At 47.7% G+C, this 23,448-nt stretch overlaps 2 protein-coding genes across 5 annotated transcripts; one reads left to right on the top strand and one right to left on the bottom strand.

The window, feature by feature from the left end:
- Positions 1 to 174: 174 nt before the first annotated feature.
- On the bottom strand, positions 175 to 18,441 carry baiap2l1a (BAR/IMD domain containing adaptor protein 2 like 1a). 2 transcript variants are annotated; one of them, XM_067244516.1, is made up of 14 exons: positions 18,065 to 18,441; positions 16,924 to 16,999; positions 16,598 to 16,684; positions 10,029 to 10,090; positions 9,244 to 9,315; positions 8,988 to 9,122; positions 6,707 to 6,859; positions 5,756 to 5,911; positions 5,470 to 5,599; positions 5,041 to 5,257; positions 3,173 to 3,232; positions 2,894 to 3,047; positions 1,503 to 1,543; positions 175 to 1,375 (listed from the first exon to the last, which is right to left on the bottom strand). In XM_067244516.1, exons 1-14 carry the CDS (start codon positions 18,113 to 18,115, stop codon positions 1,303 to 1,305), a joined length of 1,467 nt encoding a protein of 488 aa, XP_067100617.1. In that variant the 5' UTR covers positions 18,116 to 18,441; the 3' UTR covers positions 175 to 1,302. The 2 variants fall into 2 exon arrangements, with proteins under 2 accessions (XP_067100617.1, XP_067100618.1); XM_067244517.1 differs by having other exon boundaries at positions 2,894 to 3,044.
- tmem130 (transmembrane protein 130) lies at positions 17,479 to 23,016 on the top strand. Of its 3 annotated transcripts, none has more exons than XM_067244519.1 (9): positions 17,479 to 17,548; positions 17,713 to 17,809; positions 19,690 to 19,775; positions 19,876 to 20,047; positions 20,132 to 20,277; positions 20,474 to 20,558; positions 20,769 to 20,971; positions 21,930 to 22,042; positions 22,315 to 23,016. In XM_067244519.1, the coding sequence occupies exons 4-9, from the start codon at positions 19,974 to 19,976 to the stop codon at positions 22,507 to 22,509; spliced, it is 816 nt and encodes a 271-aa protein (XP_067100620.1). In that variant the 5' UTR covers positions 17,479 to 17,548; positions 17,713 to 17,809; positions 19,690 to 19,775; positions 19,876 to 19,973; the 3' UTR covers positions 22,510 to 23,016. The 3 variants fall into 3 exon arrangements, with proteins under 3 accessions (XP_067100620.1, XP_067100622.1, XP_067100621.1); XM_067244520.1 differs by lacking the exon at positions 17,479 to 17,548 and having other exon boundaries at positions 17,597 to 17,809; positions 22,315 to 22,520; positions 22,644 to 23,016; XM_067244521.1 differs by lacking the exon at positions 17,479 to 17,548 and having other exon boundaries at positions 17,595 to 17,809; positions 21,930 to 22,156; positions 22,315 to 22,448.
- The last annotated feature ends 432 nt before the right edge of the window (positions 23,017 to 23,448 follow it).

Genomic DNA, 23,448 nt, shown 5'->3' with positions numbered 1-23,448 from the left:
TCCTAAACAGGAAGTCGTGGTACACCTTGCTTTCTGATTGGATGCCTGCGTGTTTGCTTAGCAGTCGAGTCTTGCCCCAAACTGTGCTGTGATTCCTGTATAGTCCATTGCGGGTCACTATTGGCTCAATGTTGAATGTGAAGGTGAGTTCGGAAGTTGACGCATAGATGAACCTGATTTTAAAATAATACACTTTATATAGTCTTGAAAACTGTGTGGTGGAACATACTTTTACTGTGAGGAAAGGAAAGGAAAAGTATCACAGCTATTTCCCCCAACAGTTTAAAATGTGTGCACACTTGAGGGCATGTGAAACCTCACCATGGCAATGTAGTTGGTACATTTGGACTCCATAACACACTACAGTAAGTGAACAGACAGTTCTCTGTTTCCTTTTTGTCCTTTTCGACTGTGTGTGATACATTCTCTTATTGTAGCTTAAATGAAGACAAATAATACCTATATTTTGTACTGTACATTACAGTATCTACCAGTAGTAAGGGACATTTGTGATTTTCAACAGTTAATACACAAGCAGTTAAGCTTAGCATAGGAAGCTTAGCAGAGGAATAAATTGACACCCCACTTTCACAATAGTAAAAACATCCAGAAGTCATTACATATTTAGAACTAGTACTAATCGGTCAATGCTTCGCCCATCCATGGCACCTAGAAGTCATCTAAAAGTTTATGGCAAATGAAATTAAAACACAACATACAAATGACTATGCATGTCTAGTCTTCGATTTAACTCTCATTACACATTTGTTTGTATGTGTGTGAGTGTGTATGTCACGTTTTGTTTTAAAACCTCAAAGAGTCATCTTCAAATATATATAAATAATGTCCCTATCAAAAAAACGATCATGACAATGTAGACTGGACTACAGCCACCCAGTATGGCTACTCAAACAGTCCATTTAAACCAAACATGTCTCTCTCCCTTCATTCCCACAACTAGCGTACACTGTATAGATCTCTCTATATATCTGGACAGAACGAACAAACAGGCAAACAATCTTCATTGCTGTCGAGTCAGGAAGGTAGTCTGGATGCTAGTCTGTTCCAGCACTGATCACGCCACCCCAGTCACTTAATCATCATCATCATCATCATCATCGTCATGAGTCCATGACTTCGGAAGTAGTTTGGATCAGTCAATTCACCAACTGTTTTCTTTTGACAACCAGAGTGACGTGGATGGTTCGTGCTGGAACAATCTGGCATGCCAGGCTAGCAGGACATTGGTTGAGATGGGGGGCTTAAGGAGAGCTTGGAGTGTTTATCTTCGTCATCATCTGATCAGACGATGGGTGCTGATCTGTCGTTGGTGACGGTGGGCTTCAGCCTGACTGTGGCGAACGGGTTCCCGCCTCTGGGAAACAGAAGAAAAACACGACATTATCACACAACGTTCATCTTCCTGAACCATATGGTGAAATCATATAGTCCTTTTCATGCCAGTATCAACATCCATCAGTGTGTCGTCATCAGGTACTCACCCCAGAAAGGGAGCCTTCCCTATCCCATTGGGTAGGATCATCTGTAAGCAAAACCAAATAAATGTTTTCTTTAGCTGTAGAACACACACTTACACGCATGTGCAGATGCACACATGTACGCAAACACACACACTCACAAAGATTGGAGGTAGTCTCAAGTGAGACAGGTTTCAGAAGAAAGTCAACTACACGTATTGCTAGAACTCCCCTTTCTTCCATGCTAGACTAGCTTTGACATGTACAGAGTGTACCATGACCTCATAGAGGGAATCTAGAATATCTAGAATTGCCAGAACACACACCTACACACTCAAACATACACACACAAACAAATATACATAACTCAAAGTTAGAGAAGAATGAAAAATTAATCACACACATGCAGAGATGAAACACACTTAAAGACCAGTGAGTCAATCACTTAGGGGGAAGTGGTTAAAACACTGTTCATGTTTTCAGATATCCTTACAGCCATTATCACAAACACTATTGTACACCACAAGGGGGCAGACAGGGCCCAGATGAATGGTCAGGGCCATCTCTGGAAGGGTTAGAGTGCAGGCAGGGCTACGCACAAGCAAGCTGTAGCAGAATCCATCGAGGCTTATTGCCCTGACTGCAAACCTGGAGGGCAAAGTCACCTCACAGAAGTCACACAACTGTGGGCAGGAGAGAGGTGGGGGGAGGTGTGTGTGGCGAAGGGGAGTCCTTCTCTAGGATAGCCCTTCGGCAGCAGATCCAGCAGCGCACGGAGAGGAGGGGAGGGGGGAGTAAAGGAGAAGAGTGAGGAGAGGAGGGGGTCACACGAGGAGATTAGAGTAGAGGAGCGTGGAGGAGAGTAAAGGATAGAGGAGGATAGGAGAGTAGGGGAGAGGGGATAGGAGCGGAAGAGAGGAAAGTGGAGTGGAGGAGAGGAAAGTGGAGGAGAATGGAGGAGAGAAGATTAGAGGAGAGTGGAGGAGAGTAGAGGAGAAAGGAGAGAAGATTAGAGGAGAGTGGAGGAGAGGGGAGAGTGCCAGATCCTGCCATCCATTATTACTTCCCTCTCAAATCAGCTGATGGAGCAGGTCCTAACTGAAGCCCCGTAGTGTATATACTCTCCTCTCCTCTAGTCCTCCCTCACTTCCTTCTTCAATCTTGCAGTCGTGGCAAAACCAGGCTGGTAACATTTTTTAAATGTCCTAAATTGTTATGCAGTCTACTTGAGGCTTTCTTTCCCCCTAAATCTCCCTCCCCCTTACTCTCTCTCCCCCTTACTCTCCCTCCCCCTTACTCTCCCTCCCCCTTACTCTCCCTCCCCCTTACTCTCCCTCCCTTCAGCCTCCTCTGACAGGTGACTGGTGTAGTTCAGGTGTAAATGTTGAAATGTGGTGTTTTTGGACGGTTCTGACCATGTTGTCGGGCGAGGGTGAGGAGGGGATGCTGAGGCTCCCCTGCGTGTCATCGCTGTAGTCTGGAGGTGGCAGCAACACATTCTCCTCCTCCTCCTCCTGTTCCAGCAGACTGCCCACGCTCTGACTCCGCACTGGGGTCCCCAAACTACTGCTGGGCACAAACACACACAGGACAAGCACACACGCTCAATGACACAAACCTACATCTACATCTCAAACGTTCTTACAAATGTCCAGTCGGTCGAGCCAGAACGAGGGTTGAGTGATTGTGTTTACCTGTTGGAGAACGCTGGCTCACTGTAAGGCCTGCAGTAAGATGAGGGGAACCAGCCGCGTCTGAGAGCACAACACACATCACAACGTAAGACCAACACCACAGCCACAAAGCTCTCACTGTTCTGACCAAGGTATATTTTCAACTATCTAATTGCATCGACTGGAATTGGAACCTAACTGGAATTGGAAAACAATGTTGACTTAAATCGTTGTTCTCAAGCCAAGGCAGAAGAAGCAAGAAAGAGAAGTGTAAAGTGTTGGATGTGTTGCTTAGTAACAGCCAATCCCCGTTTGATTAAATCCTCTATTTGACCAAACTGCCATTGATAACTTCAAATTAAAGGCAATGTCAGCCTCCAGAAGCAATGATATTGGCTGGCAGGAAGAGAGACAGAGGATATATATTTTTGTCCATTTGTCTCCAAGCAGAAATGACAAAGAGCTTCTCTTGACCACCCAGTTAAAAACACTGTCTCTGATCTCTTCCCTTGCTGTAGTGCCAGGGGATGGAATAATGGGCGAGCATAGCTGAGAGTTACTTGCCATCTCTCCTTAATAGCATGCACAAAAAAGGTACTGAGCTGACATCAAAGGCGGCTTCCAGCAATTAGGCTGACCTAGTCTTTTTCCAGCAATAAGACCAACCCATGTCTTCGAAAATGGTTCTCCACAAGCTGCCCAGGCATATCTGGTTTAACAATAACATTGTCAGGGATGTCAGGCCCGACATTTCAGGGTATTGCCACATCTGCTACGGCACATTTGGCAGAGACTGAGGCTGTTAGTGCATCAGAAATAAATATCACTGTACAGAGGTTTCAGTGTCTTTGTGTGTGTTAGTGTGTGACCGAGTAGGTGCGTGTGTGAGTGAGTGAGTGAGTGAGTGTGGAGGGGGGTGGGAATAGCAGGTGATTCAGCCATATTCCTCTTTCTTCCTCCCCTCACTGACTACATTTACATTTAGTCATTTAGCAGACGCTCTTATCCAGAGCGACTTACAGTAAGTACAGGGACATTCCCCCGAGGCAAATAGGGTGAAGTGCCTTGCCCAAGGACACAACGTCAGTTGGCTTGACCGGGAATCTTCGGATTACTAGCCCGATTCCCTCACCGCTCAGCCACCTGACTCCCTGACTGACTAACTCAATATCCGGTCCTGCCTCGTCTTGATCGACCCTCATCCCACTCCGGAGCGCCCCAGCCCGGTCCTGCATCCCAGAGCGGCCCCACAGAGCAGCAGCGTCGCTCCCAGCAGACTCAGGTCCTGTTAGGCTGGCTGGTTGGGGAGCGGCACCAGGGCGAACGTACCCTGACAGTGCAACAGAGACGGGGAAAAGGCAGGGCCCTGCATTCCTGTCATAGTCTTACTGCTTCTGCGGCGCACTTCCATAAACAGAGGAATGTGAACATGCCACCGCAAAAAGCCACTGCCCCATCGGATGTGTGGGGCACGACACATGGCAGGTGTCTAGGGAAAGTACTTTTTCTCATTACGAGGGAGCGACTGTATCAACGGAATGAACGGCCATTTTGTGACTTGACTGCATTGACGTTGAATGTGCTAGCAAACCTCATAGATACTCCATGAGCTTTGGATTGTGATATAGTCACTTTCACAGGCCCTGCTGTATGATTCAGTAGCATGTCATTTGACCTTCACATTGACATATGACTTGCTACTCATCGAGCACCTCGTTCCTGGGCTGGGCTCCTTTAATCAACCACAAGTAAGACTTCATCCTAAGCCTTTCAGGAACAGATCACAGTAAACAACCGGGTCATATTTAGCAACCCAGTACATAAATCCTTCCCAACCACTGACTTCTGGTGAGGCCTCTATGAACACAGGCTTGTGATGGTGAACTCACTGCCTGGTCTTCTCCAGCTCTCCGTACAGCCAGCCGTCCTTCTCCTCCTGGATGAGCAGCGTGATGATGTCACCTTCGTCGAAGCTGAGCAGTGTGGCGTTGTTCCCGGCCATGTGGGGGAAGATGGTTCGCACCTTGGACTTCTTCCCCAGGTTCAGGCCTGACGACAGGGACACCGACCGGGACAGGCTGTCCCCGTCTTCTGAGCTGCCCTGGTCTGGACACACATACACACACACACACACACACACACACACTGGGTTACATACAGTCTCTGATACAACTACAACATGCATTGGCAGGTGCCTTGTCCCTAGGTAGTCAGATATATATATATTAGAATCTAGGTGTGTTCATTAGACTTCAGTACAGAAAGCTAAGCAGCTCCTCAAGGTACAAGAAGATCTGGACTGGTTTGCTGCAACATACCTGTGTTCTGGTCGTAAGAGACGGACCTGATGGGGGACCTGGGTGGGTCCGGGTGGAACATGTTGGCCAGAGGGCTGATTTGGGCCTTGAGCTGGGGAGCTGGAGGGGGAACCATTGTCTCCAGGTTGTTCTAAGAGGAACATGAGAAAACACGAGATAACATTCCCCAACTGCCAGGCTCCATGGTAACATTTGTCTTTGTGAGTCAGAACACAACATATGCTTCCAGCGAAGAGCCCGATTGGTCTCTGATGTCACATCCTGTGATGTCGCGCCACACACTCACGCTGTTGTAGTGCTCCAGGCGTGGCGAGGGTTGGGGGGTGGTGGCGACGGGCGTGCGAAGCCCCTCGATCATGGTCATCACCGTGTCGGGGACCTTGGTGGCATCGCTGCACTTCTCCTGCCAGCTGGGCAGCTTCTCCGCCAGGATCTCCTTCGCCTGCCGATGACAGACGCACCACACTCAGAACTCAAGAGCTTCTTGACCATTCATAACTCCATCCCCTGCTGCCCTCCCTCTCCCTGCTGCCCTCCCTCCCCCTGCTGCCCTCCCTCCCCCTGCTGCCCTCCCTCCCTCCTGCTGCCCTCCCTCCCCCTGCTGCCCTCCCTCCCCCTGCTGCCCTGCCTCTCCCTGCTGCCCTCCCTCTCCCTGCTGCCCTCCCTCCCTCTGCTGCCCTCCCTCCCCCTGCTGCCCTCCATCTCCCTGCTGCCCTCCCTCTGCTGCCCTCCCTCCCCCTGCTGCCCTCCCTCCCTCCTGCTGCCCTCCCTCCCCCTGCTGCCCTCCCTCTCCCTGCTGCCCTCCCCCTTCAGCCCTCCCTCCTCCCTGCTGCCCTCCTTCCCCCTGCTGCCCTCCCTCCCCCTGCTGCCCTCCCTCCCTCTGCTGCCCTCCCCCTTCTGCCCTCCCTCCCCCTGCTGCCCTCTCTCCCCCTGCTGCCCTCCCTCTGCTGCCCTCTCTCCCCCCTGTTCTCCCTCCATCCCCTACTCTCCACCCCTTGCCTACTCTCCTTCCCTCCCTACCTCTCCCCTCTCTCTCCCAACCCCTCCTTTGCCCCTCTCCCTCACCTCCCCTCTCTCTCCCCACCCCTCCTCTGCCCCTCTCCCTCACCTCCCCTCTCTCTCCCCACCCCTCCTCTGCCCCTCTCCCTCACCTCCCCTCTCTCTCCCCACCCCTCCTCTGCCCCTCTCCCTCACCTCCCCGCTCTCTCCCCACCCCTCCTCTGCCCCTCTCCCTCACCTTCTCGTGGAAGGCGGCGGTCTGGTAGGAGAACATGCAGTGCTTGTCCACCAGGAAGCAGAAGCGCCTCTTCTCCTCCAGCAGGGCCTCTTTGCAGCCGTCGGCGATGAACGACTGCATGTCCATCTGACGGGTCGTGACCGTCTCCAGGCACTGAGGACGACAGTCATGGGTCAAAGGTCAGGGGAGTGCAAACCGTTCTCATCATGACAAATGTAGATTCTTAACATTTGTATTCACCCTAACGTTAAGCAGGACTACGCGGGGTGAGATAGATATGTATACTGCTCCAGGGGAAGAGCTTTACAGCAACAAAACTCAATGACCTGTCAGGTTTTATGGAGAGCGACAGTGAAACCTCAGAACCATCATCAATATGCTTGCGAACTCCAGTCACGTTCCTGTCTCTGCTACTGAAGACTAGAGCTAATGAGCCTCCTAATCATCGTCCCTGCAGTGACTAAGCCCCCCCACCCCCCCGAACAAATGCTGTTCCGGTGCCTGGATATATTGGAACCTCTATCATGCCAGCCTGTCACTTTAACCAGTCACTTTATACAATAAGTTGACTGAAATGCACATCTTTCCAGCGAGGGGCTCAGAGAGGCAGTCACAAAGAGAGGACCTCTTTAAAACAACCCCCCCCACCATCACCACCACCACCTCCCCCTCCCCTTATCTCTCCACTCTCCCGTTCCCAGGTTGCCATGGTGACAGTGAAAGCGGGTTTGTCTCTGGGGTTCTGGTTTCCTGGTGGTGTCACAGACCCTCCTCTAATGCCTGTTCCATTCTCTCTCTTTCTTTCTATCCCTTCATCCCCCCCTAAGATGGGCCCACACAGGCTCAAGCACGGAGCTCAAAAGAGAGAATGTGTGAGAGAAGGACAGAGAAACACAGATACATTAGAGAGCAATAGCAAGATAAAGATAAAGGAGAGAGACTAAGAGACAGATAAAAAGAGAAAGAATTTGCTTATGTGTGTATGCCTCAGTGAAGCTGAGGTAATATCAACATTATAAAGCACTGTGCAGTTGGACAATCGAATCTCCTCACCTTCCTTCCGTGGTGTTATATTTGTTGGCATTTGTAAAACCCTAGAGTATGGAGGGTTCCAGTCCATTTCACCAGCCACTTTCACACTGATACGAGATCTTTTTGCTATCTCTATTGCCATTCAGGTGTAAAGGTAATGTAAGCACTGACACCAGGGTATGTGACAGACATAAACAGCCATGCAAGAGCATTGGGTAACATGGACAATTTAACATTTAAGTTCATTAACTGACAGCAGTCAACATAGGACTATGAAACCAATTAATAAAGCAGATCTGCCAGAGAAGCAGGCAACAGTTCTCACACGTGAGTGCAAACACACACACACACACACACACACACACACAAACCTCATCAATAACCCCTCTTGTCGTTCTGATTGAAGTGTTTGTGTGTCAGAAGGACAATTACTGAACAAGCTCACTCCATCCTCCAGCCTCAACATCCAGGCGGATCTCCAATACACCAGCTTAGCCCTCTGAGGACACGACGTGCTGTGAACCCCCCACACCTCTCCACAGCACCCCTGTGAACCCCCCACACCTCTCCACAGCACCCCTGTGAACCCCCCACACCTCTCCACAGCGTCCCTGTGAACCCCCCACACCTCTCCACATCGTCCCTGTGAACCCCCCACACCTCTCCACAGCGTCCCTGTGAACCCCCCACACCTCTCCACAGCGTCCCTGTGAACCCCCCACACCTCTCCACAGCGTCCCTGTGAACCCCCCACACCTCTCCACAGCACCCCTGTGAACCCCCCACACCTCTCCACAGCGTCCCTGTGAACCCCCCACACCTCTCCACAGCGTCCCTGTGAACCCCCCACACCTCTCCACAGCACCCCTGTGAACCCCCCACACCTCTCCACAGCGTCCCTGTGAACCCCCCACACCTCTCCACAGCACCCCTGTGAACCCCCCACACCTCTCCACAGCACCCCTGTGAACCCCCCACACCTCTCCACAGCGTCCCTGTGAACCCCCCACACCTCTCCACAGCGTCCCTGTGAACCCCCCACACCTCTCCACAGCACCCCTGTGAACCCCCCACACCTCTCCACAGCGTCCCTGTGAACCCCCCACACCTCTCCACAGCGTCCCTGTGAACCCCCCACACCTCTCCACAGCACCCCTGTGAACCCCCCACAACTCTCCACAGCATCCCACCGTAAACCACCAAGTCTAGGTCACCGGTCACCACTCGGCCCACCTGCTTCTGGTCTCACCTCGTTCTCCTTGATCTGGTACTTGCTGGCGTGTTTGCCTTGGCTCTTCCTGCGGAGCTTCTTCAGGTCTGTCTGCGAGCGGTCTAGCGAGTCCTGCTTCGACTTGTGCTCTGACTGGTACCGCTTGTAGGTGGCCTGGGCCAGAAGAACAGGGTCACAGCAGAACCGGGTCAAACACTCCCCTGATACGGCCACATGCCTGGGGTGACCTTAATTGACTTCAACATGCACGCCAGTGCCGTTTCTTCATACTTACGGTCATGTACTTCACGTCCATGTCTGTCTTCTTCTCCAGCTCGATGATGATTTCCTTGTGGAACCTCTTGAACTGGAAAAACAGTAGAATGAGGGTCATGTCATGGATGCAGTTCTGCAGGTGGTTGCAGATCGATACAGGAAGTACAATGGCCTGGCGATGACATGGCGATAAGACTGAAGAGGAATGCTGTAGAGATCATGACTTTCCGAGTAGGACAAATTCCTGTAGGAGGCCTGCTTATCTCCTGCTCTGAGTTAAAGATTTACTACTTTCCCCTCTTATAGATAAAACAAAATAAACATAGCTGGCAGATCAAGAGCCCTTATATCATCAAGTGGTGACAACACAGGCCTATTAAATAGCCTGGATACCAAGGCTCTGGAAAGTGCGCTTTTTAACTGCACTTAACAAACAGACTGTATCTTCAAGAGTCGGAGCTGAGAGGGACTGTGAGGTTGGGCTGGTCCAGGTCAAGGGTCAGACGTCAGCCTGTTGTGCAGACATGTGTGTCGTCCTGACATACTTATGTTGCTGTTGCCAACGGTCACACTCCTGAGGCTTAACAGCAAGTATTCTGAGCCTGTTGCCCTGAAGCAGTATAGACAGATAATAGCTTTGCTCCTCCTCCTCCTCTTCCTCCTCCTCTTCCTCCTCCTCTTCCTCCTCTTCTCCTGTTCTTGTCAAACTCCGCTACAATTTCACTTCAAGAAAGAGCACTCAGCAAGACGACAGGTAGGATATTTGAGGTGAGGAGAGAGGAGAGCAGAGGAGAAGCTACTTACATTCTCCTCCATTTCCAGGTGAACCTTCCTGTGAACCTCAGAGATATCCATAAGAACCACACCTATAGGTACAGGACACAAACACACACAGGATCACATACCTTTACCTGAGTTGACAAAGTTTATTATATCATTACAGACAAATGTTAAGCACTTGTACTGTAGGTGGTTGTGGAAATGCAGAAACAGGCAATGAGTGTTTTCATCTAGATCAATGTGCAACTGAGGTATGGATGGAAAGTGGCCATACAGATTATCATAGACAAACAGACACAGAACAATCCCCATAGACACACAGTCAGAGCACCCTGGCACTGCGGACAATGGAGGACCATACTGGACCAGCAGGACAATAGGAGCTGACCAGATACCCGTCCAGCCACAGACACAATGGAGTTGGATATAGAGGTTCTGGTCTGGTCAGGACAGTAAAGGTGAGTGTATTCTGGTCGGCTCCATGTGTTTGATTGAGACTGTGATGTGAGGATGACACAGCAAGATAGATGACATCATCCCTGAGCTTGGCTGGTTGGTTTACATAATTTGAATGTGTAATAAATACATAAATAGTGTAAGTAAAAGGAGGGGGAACCAAGGACATCGCCTGTGTCAACTCATACCTTCCACAAACACAACAACAAGTATTCACCTGAAAATCCCCTCATTTCAGGAGGCAACACCACAGCTGGGCCTGGGCGCATGACAAACTCTCTCAGACACACACACACCTCGACCCCCAAGCTCGGAACTCACACATACAGTACTGAGCCAGCCCTAGGTCCAGCCCCTGGATCAGCATGGATGTACATAGGGCATTGTAAGCATCCACAGCTACAACAACATTGCCCTCTGAAGGTCACCAGAACACCCTAGTAAATGCTGCCTTTGTGCTCTGGGTGGGGTGGCTGTGGGGCGGGGGCAGCGGAGCTCAGGACAGGAGCACCAGCTGTTTGTACAGCAGCAAAAACAGCATGAGCTGGGGAGGAAGGCTGGCACTGAGGCTGGGGTAGAGGCTGAGGCTAGGCCTGGAGTGGAGGCAGGAGAGGCCTGGGATCAGGACAAGGGGAAGGGTTAAGTTTGACTAAGTTTAGAGCTTGTGGGCTGGGCCTGGGAGTGAAGATGTGTCTGGGAAAGAAAAGGATTCATGCATCACCACTCCTTGGAGTCATGCAGACAGAGCATTGTGTAAAGACAACACACCCTGTATTAGGACAAGGTCTCTGTATCCACCTCACATGGAATGATTCATCCTCTTCAGATTGCAATTTGTGTGTAGCTGGTAATCTTCCACTCATCACCCATCCCTCTCTCTCTCTATCTCTCTCTCTCTCTCAGTTCATTCTCTTTGTCTCTTTATCTCATCCCCCTCATCTCTCCTTTGGGCCTCCTTCTCTCTGAGACAAGCCAAACAGACTGATCACAACTACTAGTTTGACCTGTGATTCTCTAATCCCACATATGACCCTAAAGTCTCCTCTGCCTGGCTGTCTGGGAAGGCCCAAGCTCTGAAATGAGGTCTCTGATACAGCAATCTGTCTCATCTACGGCCCTATGGGACCAGCCAATCACAAACACACACACACACACACATCTGCATGTTACATAAGAACAGATTTTAAACAATGTCAACCACAGTCGGAGCCAAGAGGAACTTAACGTTGGATTGAGCAGCTTGGTCATTAATTTGAGACAGCATACACACTCTGTATCTAATCTGTGGCTCGGGCAGATTACTTCTATATTTACCCTGGAGGGAGAAGGCCTTGCACAATGAGAGCTGACAAAACATGTCAAGTGCATATCACAGTACACTTAACCTACCAAGGGGTTCTTGTTCTTCCCTCTTGAATCCTGGGCTGTAGTTCTAGAACTCAATCACCTTAGTTCTAGAACTCTAGGTTTGGTTTTACAGCACCATTCGACCCCAATAATCATAACCACAAAACGATACAGTCGCAATCATCCAGCTTTTTTATCGGTATGTCGATAAGACAGAAAACAACAGACATTCCCTCCAGGTGATTTATGATGTATGACTAATGCCCTGTGCGTGTGCCCTCTGGCAGCAGAATACACGTCATCATCCTCAACATGGTGTTTCTGGAAGACCAAGGAAACACCAGACCAGAGCTGCAAGCAGAGTTGTTATGTCCACGTGATCAATAGTCAAGGGTCTGGGCTCCTCGTGATCAATCTTTTCTCCCAGCCTGAGACTGAGGAAATCTCGGCAACACCTATTTGAGTCATGATGACAGAGAAACAGTGACAGCCAGACAATCTGGAGGCCAAACATACCTGTGATAGGTGGGGAGAGAAGGGGGGGGGGGGTTGGGAGATTACTATGGAGAAATCCATCCCCGATGTCCTTGTGATGTGATTCACATCCACAAAACTCCCATAGACTGGATCATTTGTTGATATAACAAGGTGGTGACTGGGACATGCATCAAGGAGCAGCAGAACTTTAACATGTGTAAACTTCATTGTGCATATAAATCCATGATATCAAACATCCCTGTGTTCAATGACTGATGAAGTGTTAGGAACAGTAGGGTCAAGTGTGAAGGTTCTTGGGAAGGGGAGGGAGGTTGGGGGAAGACAGGGGGCGGGGGGGAAGACAAGGCGGGGGATTTGGGATTGCCTGGGGAGTAAAGGAGTGTGACTAAGACCATGAGGTAATATTTCATAACATATATTGAATTGATCCATCACCCCATCCATCCATCCATCCATTTCCATCTCCTTATTCAAATAAGTAACTTATCGGAATGTCAGGTAGTTGAACCATGAATAAGAAATCAATGATCTGAAACTAACAGTAGGTGTTCCCACCAACCAGCTCACTCAGTCAGTTAGTCCAGAGGGAGGGTGGTGTTTTCTAAGTTTTCAGACAGGACTAAATGTTTCTGCTCTGACCACAACACATTTTTAGACAGTAAGTGTGAGACAGGGAGTGGGAGAGAGAGGGAGAGACAGACAAAGAGAGAGAGAGAAAAGAGACGGTGGTTTCAGAGAAAGAGAAAGCAAGGTGCCTCTCAAGGAGGGAAAGGGTATGTGTGCGTGTGCATGTTTCTGGGCTCGCCGACAGCCCAATGTTGACACCGTGTCCACTTTTGTTGACGTACTCTGACAGATAGTTAGGCAGCGCTGTGGGATGTTTCCACCGAGAGGGACTCGCAGAGAACAAACACCCAAATTAACACAACCTACTGCTACTGCTTCATGTTGGTGTACACAGCAAATTAACTATGTAGACTTCTCGGCCACTTGGCTAGTCTTCCGTCGCTTCTGCACACTTAAGTGTATGTTGTCAGCTAGACTGAGAAACTCCTATCAAACCGCTATGGGGAGAAACAGCATCAGCAGGTGTTCGGACCTTCAGCAAACCTCAAGTTCGCCTCTAAAAATGGTTGGCGTCAAATAAACGAGAGGTCAGTCTAGGACACACTTAAGTCGTCTCCTGAGACACTCAAACAATCCTGAGACACTCAAACAGTCGAGTGGACACTGTTTACCTTGTTCTTTACTTGCAGTGACAGCTCAGGTTCAATATTTTAAAAACGTGTTTCAGCCTGCAGGTTTGATAAACAGCCCAAAGAAAAGGTGGAAGGGCGGGGGGCTCTCTCTTTCTTTCAATCTTTATTTCTTTCGTCAGCAACACTCCAGCTCTGCTTTGTGCTGTGCCCAGTCCACTCTGCCTTGCCCATTAAACACAGGGCAAACTCAGTCCCTGTGTGTGTTTGTGTGTGTGTGTGTGTGTGTGTGTGGGGGGGGGGGGGGCGACACAGTCTTGTCTGGCAAATACAAAGTGTGACCTTCTGCTGGGACACTGCTGGGAATTTATAATGTGAACTAAAAATTAATGGTCTAGAGTGGCAGCTGTGCAGTGTACTGTATGTACAGTGAGTTCATTAGAGATACATAGGCATGTTACTCTATGGGGTCATGTGTGCATGCATGCATGTACAGTCCCCCTCCACACACACTTCCTGGCCAACAACATGATGAAAGATTCTTGTTATTTAACATCCAGGTATTTTCCATGACACTGAATGACAGGAAGGAGACTGGCAGTCTGGTCTCTCTCTCTCCTTCTCTCTCTCTCTCTCTCTCTCTCTCTCTCTCTCTTTCTCTCCCTCCCCTTGTTGTTAGCAGAGTAGGGTCATTCTTATCAATTCCCAGCTGTGGCACAAAACAATCAACAGTGCAACAACAGGACAGCTCTAATATTTGCTATTAGAGAAAAAATAAAAGCTATGTTAGTACCTGCTAAAAAAAGACCATGTCAGTTTGTTAGTTGCATTCTTTCACCTCTAGGAGTCATGTAGGTGTGTGTGGTGAGAGTGGAGCGAGGACATAACCTCTGAAAGGGACATTATCGAGTCACCTCTCTCTATCTGAGGGACCTCAGTAGGTTTCAGTGATAAGACAATTGTTCCATGTTCAGTACCGCGGTGTGTTTCTCAAAGTCACAGAACAAAAGCCAGAGGTTTAAGCAAACGGTCTCCAGGCAGGTCCGAGCAGCAGCACTCCACTAAAAACACAGCACGTCTTCACCAGACCCACCAGGTGGGAAGCAGAGGTAGGTCCTGTCGCCCACCCAGAGTTTTCCTTTGTAAAGTGGATCAGGACAAAACTCTGGCCTGTACATAGCAGACTTGGGTGTGGTGTGACGCCCATTAGGTCTTGGCATTGAGGAAGCCTGTCAGAGGTACACAAGCAGTTATGAAACCCAAGAAGGGTGTGGCATGATGTTCAGGAACGAGGAAGAGTGTGTGAGTGGTGCAACACCTGCTATTGTACAGGGAATATAATATCCCTTTTGATTAGGTGACATACGCCAACCTCAGGTCACGGCCCGCCGCTCACCCAGGGGGACACTTCTTCCGTCACCTCTGTGCACTTCAGTTGGCACCGCAGAGGACGGGGGTGGGAGGGTGGGCCTGCTTCTGCCATCATAGGAATGGATTTGATCAATGGCACTTGGGTTTAATGTAGTTTATGTTGTTTAATGTAAGAGTGTGGAAGTGGGAACGGGTCTGATTGATTACTATACTGACAATCACCGAGATAAGAGTACATGGAAGTGGAGGCTGTTATTGCTTGCTTGAACATGTTGAAACGAATCCCCCGGCACTTCTGAATCAAATTAGGTTTGATTCCAAAACCTGAGGAGTCAAGTTCATGAAAGCTTGGAAAATCGTGTGACCTTAGATCTCATTTTAACAACCGAACTCGCTCTACTCAGACCTTCTAAAAGGGTTTAGGGGGGGTGTTTAGAGAGGGGGAGATGGGGGGTGGGGGGTGGAGGACTGAAATGGTGGGAAATAGTTGTCTCTGTCTGTCTTATTTGTTCTGTGTATTTGCTGCCTGTCTCGGAGTGATGCCTGAGAGAATTCACACCATCTCTCGGCTGAGATCTGCTCTGGACAGGCAGGACAGGAACAGATACACTCTGACAGACATAAAGCTACTACAATGAGCGTTTCTCGGGCAGACATATTTGTTATTCCGTTCCACAACTTATGATTTGTGATGCTTCGATTGTCAATCTCAGTGAACTGAGGGAGTCTTTACATTGCAGCAATTTACACATGCGCATCACCACACGCACGTACACACAAACACACACACACCTCCAGCAGGGATAGAGGGTGAGACGCACTGACATCAGGTTGATGTCACGTTGGTAAATATTCCTCGTGCATGTCCATGAAACCATCTCTCTATTTATTCCCCCTTTCACATCATTTCTCTCCCTGTCTTTGTTCTGTCTTTCACTCTCTCTGAATGGACTTTTTCTTTTATCCATGTCCCCCCCCCCCCCCCCCCCCCCCCCGCCCGCCCCATCTCACTCTCTCCATGTCCAGTTCCTGGCTCTGCGCACGTACATCAGAGCCCGTTCACCTAGCTGCCCTGCCGCCGATGACAGAGGTTACATCGGAGCAGAGGAGGCTGGCTGATGGGCCATAACAGCAGCAGAAAAGTGGGTCACCTGTTCAGCCCACAGCACTCTAACACAGCAGGCGGGTGGCCTCCTCGGAAGGCAATAGCAACTTGTAGGAATAATGACAGCAGGGGTGAGAGAGATCGACCGAGGGTGGGAGAGAGGGAGGTGGAGAGATAGGGAAGGTGATAGTTGGAGGGACTGAGAGATGGAAGAATGTAGAACCGAAGAAATGCAGGGATGTAGGGATGGAAAGATGACTATGATGGGAAGTTGGAGAGGTAGAGAGACGAAAATGAGAGCTACAGCAACAGAGCTACCGCTATAATCACGTATTGTATTGAAGGACTTGACTGTCGTAAATATCAAGGGAAATTGATTTTCTTCCATCCTCAAGTGTTATTTGTATGACAATGAGACACATTCATGCGCATCTTCTTTGCCTCAGTAAAGGTACATTTGACAGGTCGGAGACATTCTGGCGTCAGTGCCAGTTCTCCTGGTGGAAACAGCCCAGTCAGGGACTCACCTCCAGTGTCTCACTTCAGACTCTTAATGGCACTCACACATGTGGACTCACACCGGTACACTCACAGTCAGGGTGTGCCACTTGTCAACTCACCCAGTTCTCTGGACACAGGAGACACAGCGGCAGTCTCCCCTATCTTAGACACAGCGTCAAAGTAGGTCTTCCCAGCCAGAGTCATCGCTGTTGGGGAGACAGGCAGGCAGATGATCAGACAGACAGACAGACAGACGATGACACATCTGAATACAGACAATGACACAAAGTCTGAATAAACAGATCACTATTTGTTACTTATTTCTTGAAAGTTAAATGTATCAACACCTATCAATGCCCTTTAGTTCATTGAGTCAAACAATAAAATCATTGACAGACAATACAGCTGTTGTTATAGAACATGCAGACGGAATGCTTGTGTTTACCTGCGACAGATTTCTCGTAGCTCTTCCCCAGATTAACCAGATTCCTCAGGCCAGGGTTGAACTGCTCCATCACATTCTAGAACAGAGAAGGAGAGGGGCGTGGGCGTGAGGTGGGAGGGGGTTCAGTTTATGCCTTTGCACTTGAGTCTGTGAACTAGGCTGCTTATTACCAAAGTAACAACAGTCACTGTTCCACTAGCAAATTTCAATGCACTTACCAGCAACACATGAATACTTTATTATTAAATATTTGAAAAAACGTTTTGTTGCTGCGTGAGGAAAGCTCTAATTTTGTAAGGTTTATCTTACTAAGAAAATATGGCATGTGCTTGTTTCTGCAAGTTCCTATATTATATAAATATCACAATGCCTTAATGAGACTTTCAATCATTAACACGGACCTTTACATGTTACTGAGAGGGCGAAGTCCCAAACAGACCATCTACTGTGGTAAACCTAATCTGCCTATTGAAATTCTTCTACAATACAGCGTTGTGGACTCCCTCAATGTCTTTATTCCCCAGACACACCCTCAATAGAACAATCAACAGACAAGTTGCCAAAGCCGTATGCACCCTTCTGAAAGCAGAGAAACGGCAGTAGGAACAGGTTCCTTCACTTCCAGGTATATGAATCTGTGGCAATTGTGTAGGGCCATTAACTTAAATCAATTGAAGACACTTTCGGCCTGCCAGCAAAGGTGTGGCGTAGTCAGACAAGCGTCGCGAACTGATCATCTGCAAATGATTTGATGACGTTGTGATTGATCAAATCAAGGTTGGGTTTCAGGTACTGGTCATTTAACTTACAAAAGGGGGATGTGAAGAGGTTTTCCTCAACGGACTCACCACAGGTGTAGCCTATCAACCTTCACTTGCGCCTACAGGTAAACAGTCCAAATAGCGAGTTTATGTTGATCTTATAATGACAAGGTGTGTTTATGTCTCGTCAAAACAACAACATTACCAATAATTAAGCTTTCCCCAACACAAATTGACATCGAGGAGAAGCCTAAAGTCTGTAAAATGTACTAAAAGTTTATAAAAACTTGAAGGATTTAGTAATTTCTGGATAACATCAGCAAGTGTTATAGGGGGATTCTATGGGTTAAAAATGTCATCTATTCACCCGAGCCACTTACCTTATATGTACTTTCGGTCAGTTTATTCACGTCGTCTGGGTCTCGAGACATGTTTGCAAGAGTGTCTTATATACAATTCAAAGAAATTAAAACGTCAAAGAAATTAAAACGTCAAAGAAATTGAACGGTTCCGTTCCAGTATTTTAGATCTATAGTAGCCTAATAATGACGGCTGTCGGCTACAAGTCCTCGCCTTTTGAATCTTTTGAATGCTTTTTTAATCCAGGAAAATGCCGGATGTCTTGTAAATAGCGCCACGCATTTGGATAAGCAGAAGAATAACTCGCCAGTGGTGGCCAACGGTGCATGGAGCTTTACCGCTGACTGAAACCACTATCAAACTTTCAACGCGCATCTGTGTGTACACCCTATGTGTTCTGCGTGCTTGTGCTTGTAGGGGCGGGAGACCGAAAAGGGGGACCTTGACGTCACGGTCGTTGCAGTGCTTTCCGTGATGGATGCGTCATGTATAAATGTGTTTGAGCAATTGGAGGCCCGAAGACAAGACATTACAACATGCAGCTATTTTTCGACTTAATTTTCCTTTCAAAACTTCTTAAATTGCTACTGACAACTTCGTTGCTGTAAAAAATTAAGCTAACTACTCACCTAAGACCTCTCAGTATCATGGCATTATAAATTAATTATGTTCCGTATGAAGCTGGTCTTAAACCGTTTACATGTTCAAATGAGAGGTTTTCTTTTAAGTAATATATTTGTAAGCTATTTTACCTGCATTTTTGTGTTGGAGACGCATTCGCTCTGATGTAATTAACTAGAGGATTAAAGTGCATAACTGTGACTTATGTGCACATACTACCCGTATAGGCACATCGCCATCTAGTGACATTATTGATATCTGCAGTCTCAGCCGTGCCAAGGTCTAAGAAAGGAACACCTGACATGTCATCTGAACTGTAATAGTTACTTCGAGAAAAGAAGAAAGGAGAAGGAAGGTCCTCATCAACAGTTGAGAGGGTAAGGAGAGGCAACCACCTCTTTCAAGAGAGAGAAGAAACGAAAGAGAGACCAACGGGTGAGAGACAGACAGGCTTACTGAAAGAGGGAGGGACAGAAACACCGTTGTGTTTCATCTCATCCTAGATCCTACAGCAAAACCCAACTGCACGTTTTGAACAAGGCTAAGGAGACCTTTTGAAAAAGCTGTACAAAAAAAGTAGGCCTATATCCGTCATTCCTATGGGTCACTGCTCACTGCTCAGCAGACTGGCCTGAGCGTAACTGTGGGGAATCTATTGAAGGACCCCCCCCCCACACACACACACTCCTCTTTACAGTTATCTATGCTTGAGAACACAACGGGGCTTTGTGTCACTAGACCCTTATGTAACGCATGGCGCTGATTTCCAAGGATCATCAAAACGACATAAAGCCATAGCCAAACTTGATTGCACCACTTCCAACATAACTCCTGACCAAGCTCCATGACAGTAAGGTTTACAGACGAATTTCCTCAGTCTTGAGGTAGCCTCTCAATTTGTAACTCCTGTGCGTGGAAAACTGCATATGTATCGGTAAATATTGTACCCTTTTAATAACATTTGTACACGTATGTTACTTTGTGGTGTTTATACTGTTCGGCCTGCTTATGGTCTGTTTTCCAGAAATAAACTTGCGTGGGTATGCCTGTCTTTGCCCCTGATCCTGAGCCTTACAGTATCTGGGGCAAATGACGAATTGATCAGCTTGGGTAGGTCATCTTAAGATTGATTTGAGGCAATATTTTGAGGAAATGTACATGATACTTTGAAAATGTAATCTAATCAAATCAAATTGTCTTTTTTTTTCAGAAAATGTTGCGGGGAAGCTCCTATTTTATCAGAAGGAAGGCAATGATACGTACCTGCGGGACAGTGGACAGCTGGCCTCCGAGATAACCACGGAGGCCATGTTCGAACTGTTCGATCCCAGGAATACTTTACGGACTGCGCACTTCAGTTACACTTGGGACTTCGGCAACGGGTTTGTGGACTTTGCTTATCAAGCCGTGAATTCCGATTTAAGTTACATAACTGAAACCGTCTTTTTTTATTTTCTTTTGTGAAGCGAGGTGATAAAGGGCTTCGAACCGTTTGTGACATACAACTATATGGCATCAGGTAACTACACCCTGCGACTCAGAGTGGGGGCCAACGTCACCAAACACGCCACCATACTGACCGGGGTTTATAGTATGGATGTCACGGTGCTGGGTATGTGGACCTATTAAAATATTCGAAATAAACAATTATTATTTATGTCTAGAATGATTGATGGGGAAATCATGATTTGAAATAGTAATCAAAAACGGATAACATTTTGTATGTTGAGGGTACCTGATTAAATGGCACCTTAAGCTTCTGATTGTGTATCCATGTTTAATAAAACATAATTAAACATTTTCTTTAGATGCCATCAAAAACATTAAACTGACAGGGCCTACTACCTACCAGGTCTCTCAAAATACCAGTCTGGCTGTTCATGTGGATGGAAGGTTAGTGTGTGTGTCACAGTATCCAATTCATGGTACATAACCATGGCATGTTAACTCCTTGTTGTGGACCACAGCAAACAGAATATTCTTTGTGTTCTAACCCTGTCTCCTTTATTCATGTGTGTGTGTGTCCTTTCTTCATATATGTGTGTGTGTGTGTGTCCTTTCTTCATATGTGTGTGTGTGTGTGTGTGTGTGTGGACTCCCCAGTCCCCCTATGTGGGTGTGCTGGCGGATCCTGCCCAACTGTGTGACGGACACAACGGTGGGGTGTCAGCTGACCATGCTGTATGAGAACACACTGAAGCTGAACCACACCTTCACTTCCACCGGCGTGCACTGCCTGGACATCAGCGCACGCAACGAAGTCAGCACGCTGCAGACCTCCTACAGCTTCTTCGTCAGGAGGGACCGTAAGCTGCTTCTGTCTCTGCATCATTAGGAAGAAATCATCTACCTTTGCCACAATATGTCACAGAAGACCCCTGGGGTGTTGACGAAGTCATTGCCATAGTTACAGTCTGTGATAGGATTTGATAAGAAAGTAGGTCTGGAAATATGATCATTAAGGACAGCCTAGAAACGGGACTGAACAGGTCCTGCTGATGAATTCTGAAGAAATAATCCCCCCTTGCCATGCTCGCCCACCTGCCGCCCTCCCCTCTTTTCTTTTTACAAGGTCTTAATGGTCCTTTACACTGAGATTTGTGTTCACGTTTTACAACAGTACTTTACTACGTCAGAATGCATTCAGAATCATACTGAGGAATCAGTTCAACCCCAGCTAGACCAGACTAGTTCAGCCCAGCCAGGGCAGCACATGTCCTCTATGGCAGATGCATTGGTCACCCTATATCTGCTGCTGGGAATTCAGTGGGGAGTCTGGAGAACTTGTGACCAGGTTGTAATCAAGAACAATAGGGTCTTTAACACCAAGAGTATCGGTGACATTTTTCGAAGAGGTACCCGAGGTACTGTTTGGGAGGGGGTGCGTGGGGGGGGGGGGGGGAGTAGTAAGGTCAGCAGTTAAGAGCTACCTTCTAAATAGATCCAGCGTGACATACACTCCCGATTTTAAAAACTGTGAATGTCATCATGGCCTCCCTTTCATCCTCAGCGTCAGGGAATCAACTGTATACTTGCAGCATGTTCTCATTAGAAACTGCAAGTGGCAGCTCGGATCTAAGATGGATTCTAGAGACCGCAGATAGAGTGCGGCTAGTTTGGTTTGTTAAACATTTTAGATCAACACTTGTATTATTGTTTTTGTTGATTTTATGTAAGCACTTTGAGCTGCAATTCTTGTATGAAAAGTGCTATATAAATAAAGTCCTACTTACTTACTTACTTACTCTCTGTGTTTCCTTACAGCCTTCAGTAACCTGTTCTTCATCCTGCCCTGCGCAGCCATCCTCGTGGCAACATTCTGCTTCATTGCAGTGGTTGCCTGTCGCCCTTGGCGTGGAAACAAGATGAAGACGAAGGTAGAGAGGACAGACACCAGGACTTACTTGCTGCATTCACTTGTGATCCCTAAGCTGACCTGCCTAGTACTGTTTGTAATATGATATTGCTGTCACCTATCCACGGCTTTTTATGTGAGAAAATGAGGAAGATATCTGTGTATTGTACTAGTTGTCATGTTTGGGAAGATGTTTCACAACATGACCACAAGGGGGCGAACAACACAAATACTGGAACGTGAAACACCAAAACCAATGCTATTAAACATCTCTGTGTGTGTGTGTTTCTACAGATGGCTGCGTACTCCAGCAGGGACACCTTCCCTCAGATGGAACTGCGGGAAGCCCCTGGGCCTTCCCCCCTCTATTCCTCCATCCAGCCCACATCTGCGGGGAAAGCTGAGAGGCAGCCCCTCATCATGCAGCACGGGACACGCCCCACTCTCTACCAGACCTCACCCCTCTCTCCCTCTGCTTTGTCCAAATGAGTGTTAGAAAGGTCACACAACTTCACACTTATCGGTTTCCGTCCCAGAGCTCCCATTATAACTATTTGAAATGTATATACTAAATATTATATTAAAACATATAAGCGTTTTCTTTGAACTATTCTATGTAACAGGTTTTTCCGCTGATGTGAACATCAGGAAGTGTAAACATCAAGAGTCCAAGGGTAATGTTCTGTATTGGGTCTCTACGGTGATGAATGATGACTGTCAGTCGCTTGGTGGGGAGGGATCTTAATGGTGGACACCTGGGGGCTGCGGCATAAACCAATCACAGACCTTGGGGAGAGAAGAACACTGATGTGTGTGCACTGTTTTGTGATTAATGAGAACGACCTTGAGGCCCACAGGCATGAGTTTCCTAGAGCCTGCAACGGCTTTGCATCAGCACAAACTGAACTCGCTCAACATTTTTTAATTTGTACATGTACAATTGAGTGGACTTGGATGTCAATAAATGAATAGGAGAACTTATTACTCCCAAACTGTGTTCAACATCCCTGTCGATTTGTGATTGCCATACCTTCTGTTTCAGATACTTCTGTGTCTTAATCATGGTTTATTGGTTGTGCACAGCTACGTATGTGAGAATGTACAGTACCTACAGTTCCAGTCTGTAGGGTTTGACATTCCACTCCACTGTGTAGTTGAGGAGACATATGTGAAACTATGAGCAGCACAATGTTTACAAGGACAGATAAATACCAAAAAGATGCTGACCATTACCCACATACTGAATCACAACAGACCATTCTGTTCAACAGCCACAAGGCCAAGCCACTGCTCTGTCCGTTTACCTGTATACAGGAAATCGAGAGTGTGTTGCTCGTGAATGTGCATTTATCATTTATCATGCTCTGCCACTTAATTATTGATTATGTCATTTCTGCAAGTATGTTTAGCACAGTTTTAGCACAGGAC

Source organism: Osmerus mordax, chromosome 10, assembly GCF_038355195.1.
Source record: "Osmerus mordax isolate fOsmMor3 chromosome 10, fOsmMor3.pri, whole genome shotgun sequence".
NCBI lineage: Eukaryota > Metazoa > Chordata > Actinopteri > Osmeriformes > Osmeridae > Osmerus > Osmerus mordax.
The sequence above is the reverse complement of the archived record's forward strand: the minus strand, read 5'-3'. Positions and strand labels throughout refer to the sequence as shown.

Bases quoted from the DNA above. Each gene is read 5' to 3' on its own strand.
- baiap2l1a (XM_067244516.1), bottom strand. From the start codon at position 18,115: ATGTCTCGAGACCCAGACGACGTGAATAAACTGACCGAAAGTACATAT. The intron at 1,544-2,893 runs GTCAGAACCGTC...TTTTGCTTACAG, and splicing joins CACCCTCGCCCGACAACATG to ATGATCCTACCCAATGGGAT. The intron at 1,376-1,502 runs GTGAGTACCTGA...TCTGTTTCCCAG, and splicing joins GGGAAGGCTCCCTTTCTGGG to AGGCGGGAACCCGTTCGCCA.
- tmem130 (XM_067244519.1), top strand. From the start codon at position 19,974: ATGTTCGAACTGTTCGATCCCAGGAATACTTTACGGACTGCGCACTTC. The intron at 20,048-20,131 runs GTTTGTGGACTT...TCTTTTGTGAAG, and splicing joins ACTTGGGACTTCGGCAACGG to CGAGGTGATAAAGGGCTTCG. The intron at 22,043-22,314 runs GTAGAGAGGACA...GTGTTTCTACAG, and splicing joins GAAACAAGATGAAGACGAAG to ATGGCTGCGTACTCCAGCAG.